Source organism: Carassius auratus, chromosome 43 (genome assembly GCF_003368295.1).
Source record: "Carassius auratus strain Wakin chromosome 43, ASM336829v1, whole genome shotgun sequence".
NCBI classification, from domain to species: Eukaryota; Metazoa; Chordata; class Actinopteri; order Cypriniformes; family Cyprinidae; genus Carassius; species Carassius auratus.
In genome coordinates this window covers 1037797-1044842 of record NC_039285.1, presented here as the reverse complement: position 1 = coordinate 1044842, position 7046 = coordinate 1037797, and the positions used below count along the sequence as shown (strand labels likewise).

Here is a 7046-nt window from a genome sequence, read left to right as displayed (position 1 = left end):
TTCTGCACAATCTGACTTTGCTGCAGTCTGGAATTGAACTACTGGTTTCGTCTGGTCAGAGGAGAACTGACCCCAACTGAGCCTGGTTTCTCCCAAGGTTTTTTTCTCCATTCTGTCACCGATGGAGTTTCGGTTCCTTGCCGCTGTCGCCTCTGGCTTGCTTAGTTGGGGTCACTTCATCTACAGCGATATCATTGACTTGATTGCAAATAAATGCACAGACACTATTTAACTGAACAGAGATGACATAACTGAATTCAATGATGAACTGCCTTTAACTGTCATTTTGCATTATTGAGACACTGTTTTCCTAATAAATGTTGTTCAGCTGCTTTGACGCAATGTATTTTGTTTAAAGCACTATATAAATAAAGGTGACTTGACTTGACTTGACAGACACTCTCTCTCTCTCACACACACACACACACACACAATGTGTAAGTGGAGGCATTTGTTGCAGCGTCTCCTGCTGTGGGCAACGTACTGAAGAGCTTATCATATTTAAAAACAGATTTACACCCAAAACGAGAAGCAAATTGTTATTTTGAGATGAGAGGAAGAAACTTGCAATGATCAGTAATGGTGAGACAGAAAGTGACGTGTGGCCTGTTAAAGATGAAGAGACTGAGGAGTCTGAACCGAGGTCGGGGTGCATGCGCTGAAGTTTCTGACCCTGGTTTTACTGCTGATTTTCTCAGTGTTGTCATTAGTCAAAGAGCTGAATGGAATCACTCCTGTGTTTATCTCAGAGGAGCCGTCCCTGTTTTCCTTCGGAGGATTGTCTGCTCTGGTTCTGACAGTGCATTGGTTCTGCGTGAATGATCTGTCGTCTCTCCTGAAGAGACAGCACACACACACACACACACACACACAGCTAACCAGAGCACTGACAAACCCAAATGACTCAGTGCTGAATATCACGGATCGCTGGCCTGCGCTCAGAGGAAACACACGGGAATCCCAGGGGAAGGAAGCGAAACCGTGGAACTTCAGGACTGTAATTTTGCTCAAAGTGAGCAGAGCTGAGCTCATCTGAAGTGTCGTGGTGTTAATGAGTAAACCTGAATCATTATCCTGTGATTCTAATGTCTATGGAAGCCCCTTTACACAATGTTAGAAAAAAATTATCTTGTTTTGATAAGTTGTAATTATGAGATAAAAGTCAAAATTATTGCATACTTAGTCATTATAATGATTTACAATAGTCAAAATTATGACGTGAAAAAATACAATGATGACTTTAAAAGTCTAAATTGACACACTAAGTCATAATTATCAGAATTAAAATCCAATAAAATCAAACAATTTATAAAAATTATTCTATAAATACACTTTTTGGCCTGTATATATATATATATATATATATATATATAGACTTGTTTTTAAATCTCACATGACTTAGTATGTAATAATTAGGGCTTTTTAAAAAACGATGTGCAAAATGCATTAATGTGAATGTCATGGCCGTTAGTGATTCAAAGTGCTTTACACCAGAATAAAAACTGAAAGCACAGACGTAAGAACTCAAGTTAAGCTCATTTAAGATCATAGGTTAATTAAAAAACGGATTAAATGAAGGGATAAAAAGGAAGAAAAGGATAGATGTTGCCAAATAACTCATGTGTGTGCAGGTGATAAAAATCCATTTTACATTTTATCCTCGAGCGAAGAGATGTCGATGAATTCCTGCTGTATAAAGACCATTAACATCACATTATGCAGATGGTGAGAGCCAAACGCATGTCGAAGGCTAAAGGCCAACCGCAGCACATTTAACAGCCTGACTTTCCTCTGCCCTGTGAAGGGTGCTTTCAATTAGATTCACACCTTCATTCACACCTTCATTCACCTGCTGGAGATGTGTGTTTCTGAGCCTGAGTGGATCTGTGTTACAGAACTGTGCTTTAATTGTCACCAAAGATGCTTTATGTAGCATAATATGTGTTTGTGAGTGAGTGAGTGAGTGTGTGTGTGTGTGTGTGTGTGTGTGTGTGTTTGTGTGTGTCTGTGTGTGTGTGTGTGTGTGTGTGTGTGTGTGTGTGTGTGTGTGTGTGTGTGTGTGTGTGTGTGTGTGTGTGTGTGTCTGTGTGTGTGTGTGTGTGTGTGTGTGTGCGTGTGTGTGTGCGCTTACAAGTATTTACAAATTACACGTTTTCAACAATTTATTTCGAAATAACATGCACAAAATAATTAATATTTAATATTAATAAAATCAATTAGAGAAAGAGAGAAATAACAATAACATGCACAATAATAGAAATTGTATTTAATAAAAATATATTGAAATCATGCGTGTATATCGAGTTTTAAACTTAAAGCAACTAACAAAAGATGCCACTTCTAATTAAAAAAAAGATTTTTACTATATTTTTAAACATATTATTTGTATAAATGTTCTATTAAATATACATTTATTTATATTATTGTGCATGTTATTTCTTCTCACTCACTCACTGATTCAGTCTCTCTACATACAGTATGTTTATAATAACATATTTTACATATGTTTTATTTGATAAAATAAGCATGTATCTTTTCTATCTTGTTCCTCATGTCAATGTTTTAAAATTTAGATCAGAAACTAAATTGTGCATCAGTGGGTGTTTTTTTAGGAGGAGAGTGTTTTTGTGATTTAACACAGTTCATTCGCTCATTTTCAACAGAAGAAAGTATTTCCCATCCTAAAAGACGTGTTTGTTTAATAATACTGTTCATTTGGGATTTGAGATTACTGTTGCTTTAAGAAGGCTGACCCTATCTCTCTCTCTCTCTCTCTTTCTCTCTCTCTCTCTCTCTCTCTCGTTTATCCCTTCACCAGCATTTACGAGGCAGCACAAGTGCGGAGAGATTGCAGCTCCGCCGGCACGTGGAGGAAGACGAGGAACAGAAAACGACAGCGAAGGAGAGGAGGATGCAATCCGGTGAAGGAGTCCACAGGACAATGGGACAGAGCCGAGGTCTGGAAAACCAAGGATAAGAGCTGGATCTTTAACTGGATCGTCCCACAGAAGTACAGTAAGTGTGCTGTCCAAAACCCAAAACACCTCGGAGGAATTGCCTCTTCATTTCCAGAAGTTCAAACCTGAGAGAAAAAGTTTCCCGGGCTTGGGGACACGAGGGTAATTCACATTCAGCTTTGCATATCTGGAACTTGTAAACAAGAGTTTTTTGGGTTTATTTGATCTGTTTATTATAAGTCATGAGTTTCGTTTCCGTGTTCTTCTGGTTCAAGCGGATGATACGGTGCAGTTGCATGTGATGTGAGAGTTTGTGATGGAGCTCATTGGTGATCGGGACGCCCGGCTGTCCGTTCCAAGCGTCTCGGCCTCCTCGCCTTTGCTGAAACAGACTCACGCAGGCGGCTTTAAGAAAGTGTGTCGGATCGAAGAGGAAAGCACGTGTCCGTTCCCCGGCCTGCCCTCAGGTGTGCTCGAGATGAGGGTTAAAGAGGGCAGCAAAATTCGCAATCTCATGGGTTTCGCCATGGCACGCATGCAGAGCGACCCCCGGGACGCCGGTCAAACCGGACTGAGACAGGTAGTGTTCACCGGGTCCGGACGAGCCGTGACCAAAACCATCACGTGTGCCGAGATCATGAAGAGAAAGCTCGGCGGCCTCCATCAGATGACCAAGCTGCAGTACAAGGGTCTGCGAGAGGTCTGGGAGAGCCAAGAAGAAGGCGATTCGGAGGTGACCGTCCACCGGACGCTTCCCTCCATCAGCATCCTGCTCTCCAAAGACCCACTGGACCCTCAGGAACCGGGCTACCAGCCTCCGGAGAACGGCTTGTGGGAGGAGAAGAACGGAGGAGACGCTTCACAGACTGCTGAGACTGAGCCTCAGGCGAAGAGAGTCTGTCTCTGAGGATTATGGGTGTGTTAAAGTCGACCGAAACCAGCTTTGAAAGCTGAAATCTGAGCACAAATGCACATCACAGTCTTGATTTGCGTTTGGCTCCTGGTTTTGAGCATGCAGCATCACTCATTTAATTCAGTCTCTTCAATATGATCAGACATGCACTGCAATGCATGAGCCGACTAAAAACTGGAATGCATTTGGAAAGATGCATACATTTGCTAAATGCATTGATAAGACAATATAAACATTATTGAAATATATAGCAAGTCGAATTTAATGCATTCAGTGTTTCTGTATGTATGACTAAAAATGCTGGTGTTACTGTGGTTTTCAATGTACAAGCAATTTTCTGACCTAAAACCGTTTTTTCTTCGGTGGTCCAGAAGCATGCAAACATCTCAGATGGACACGGAAGTGAGATGGAGTTGATTTCTGGAGTTGCATTGATTTATTAAGATGCAGTTTGAGACAAGAGTGTTTTTCTGTTTTCATTGTATTATTTTATGACCTCAGTAGAACCGAACGCAGCAGCATGCAGCTCACGGCCGAAAGAGAACGGACAGAGATCCGGTGTGCAGTTTATGTGCAAATGAAGCGTTTGCTCCTCATGCTTTCTCTGTGGTTTTAACCGCACAGAAAGTGCCACCGTCTGCAACTTTCCTCTGATGAATTCAAGCGCTTTCATCCGGACAAAACATTCAGTATCACAGCGTGTGGGATCCTGATAAATGTCTTTTGAGGGATTTATTCGAGGGACGGTTGATTTAGTTTTATTAGCTTTGATAAGCTTCTACCTGCAGACTGAACTAACCTGTACATCTCTGCTCGGACTCTTACATAACGTCACTATCATACTGCTCGATTGCATCTCTGAGATGAACAATCTTCTGTAAAAGCAAACATGTAGTCTATGCTGGCAGAATGTTTGAGGAGAAAAGCAATAGACAGGCAGAGCATCGTTCAGAGGTCTGTGGTCCTTTTTAAAAAATGGGAGTCTTATTTTTTCAAAGTCAAAATTAAATCGACTTATGCTTTACACTTTCAGTCAAATAAAATCAATTGCAGCATGTAGAATAATGCTTATTTTCTAGCAACTTTTCTGTCAGCTCTCAATATTCTGATGGAAATGCATCATATTTTATAATAATAAAAAAGACAAAGTCATGTAGAATTGATGGAATTTAAATGTTGCACCGCAGAAAAAAATCATGGACCTTTATTATATTGTTTGGCTGAGATTGTCTTGTTATTTTCATTAAAATAAAAGTAAATTTCCTTCTCGGAAAAAAAGTATTTTGTTTTAAGAACGTTTCAGTGTTTGTACTGAAAAACATGAGTAATGTATTTAATTTTTTACAGCACTTTTATATAAAAACTGTATAAACACACACACACACACAAAACACACACACACACACAAACTTGTAAAAGAACCATAATAATATTGGAACCAAATATAATTAGTTAGGATAATTATTATTATAATAAAGGTGTATAAAATAAATTGCAGCATGTAAATTTTTTGTCAACTGTTCAAAACAAAATCTCAATATTATGTTGGAAATGCATCATATTTTATAATTAATAACTAATGGTAGATTATGGTGCAATTTCTGTTGCACCACAGAACAAAAATCATAGACATTAATTAACATGATTCTTAAATGTTTGACCAAAAATTCCTTGATTCTTCACAAAATGAGACTTAAAATCTCGTTATTTTGCTTCTGAAGTAAAGTTGATTTAAGATTGTTTAGATATGTGTGCTGAAAAAACATAAGTAATGATTTCTTTGCAATGTAATCTTCAGGCAGCACTTTTATACAAATCAATGCATCTTCAAAAAAGACAAAAAAGACCATAAAAGTATCATAAAAGCATGACTGTAGCAAATGCAATTATGTACGTTTATTATTATTTTTGTTGTTTATTACGTACATCCACTTCCATGTCATGAATCCTTCATTAAATAAAATGCATTTGGTGCCATCAGTCAGTTTTCCGATCAATTCTCAGTTTTCTAATGGAGATGCATCATATTTCTGGATTAAAAAAGTAATATTGAGTAACGATGGATTTTCTTAATGTTGCGCTACAGAAGAAAATCAAAGACGTGTGTTCATGTGATCCTTAAAAATGTGGCGTAAAATACAGTATGTTGAGGTAGAAATGCTCAAAGATGCCGTATTTTCACATCTCTCCTCAAAAGGTCCATGTGAGTGAAGAATTCGGTGACGAGTGTGTGTGTGATGAACAGCTCTCACACACACTGAGTGCTCTTGACAGACTCACTTCATCAAAACCACAATCCTCTGTTTTCTCCAGAAGAGATCACAGATTGTGTCTCTGTCAGTTTCCCAGCAGCAGCATTCATCACTGTGAGCGTGTTATGATGTTCATGAGTCTGTGCGTTTCTCTCTGTCTAACCTCAGGACGTTTCTCTTGATCGTAATGAAAATCTCTGAGGGCTGAAAACCACTTAATGCTTTCAATTTATCAAAATGTCTCAGACGTGCTTTTAATATGAGTGCACAAAACAGCCTGTGCAATCTAATTGTTCTGATCGGCTCTGCAAATGGACTTTCTGAACGATAAAAAGCAGCTCGCTGATTTGAATCTTCATGTCGTCCTCTCGAGTCTTCAGAGGAGTTAAAGTTCAGCCAAAAATCAGGATTCTGTAATTGTTTGCTCAACCTCATGCGATTAACTTTCTCTCGCAAAACACAGATTTTGAATGTTTGGTCCTGCTTTCTAAATATCTGAAACTAACATATTTGAAAGAAAAGGACTTAAGGTTTAGAGTTTTTTTTTTTTTTTTTTGCATAACCCTGTCAATCATTGATGCCAAATACTGTTAACTTTTGCAACTGAAAGTGAAAGTTGAAAGAAGAAGAAAAATGTATGGTGAGTGGAACATGAAAGATTTGTTGTTGTTGTTGTTTTTGGGGATGAACTTTTCCTTGAAAAGCCTTGTGTTTGTCAGTCTCCCCCGAGTCCTCCCATCACTGACTGGCACATCATTATCCTCCATTTTTCTAGCTGACTAAATAATGATCACAGGGCACCGCACTCCGAGTCATTCCAGCTACAGCTCCACCTAAATTCATCCAACTCTGGAGGGTCACAGAAGGAGCGTGTTATCAGAGAGCGTCTTATCTCACCTGCACACACACACACACACACACGTA

The 7046-nt window shown here is 39.0% G+C and overlaps 1 protein-coding gene across 1 annotated transcript; it reads left to right on the top strand.

Moving 5' to 3' along the window:
- The first annotated feature begins 2824 nt into the window (after positions 1-2824).
- On the top strand, positions 2825-4540 carry LOC113061248 (ribonuclease P protein subunit p25-like protein). The gene has a single exon (XM_026230289.1). It carries the CDS (start codon positions 3274-3276, stop codon positions 3862-3864), a length of 591 nt encoding a protein of 196 aa, XP_026086074.1. The 5' UTR covers positions 2825-3273; the 3' UTR covers positions 3865-4540.
- Positions 4541-7046: the final 2506 nt, after the last annotated feature.

Bases quoted from the DNA above. Each gene is read 5' to 3' on its own strand.
- LOC113061248 (XM_026230289.1), top strand. From the start codon at position 3,274: ATGGAGCTCATTGGTGATCGGGACGCCCGGCTGTCCGTTCCAAGCGTC.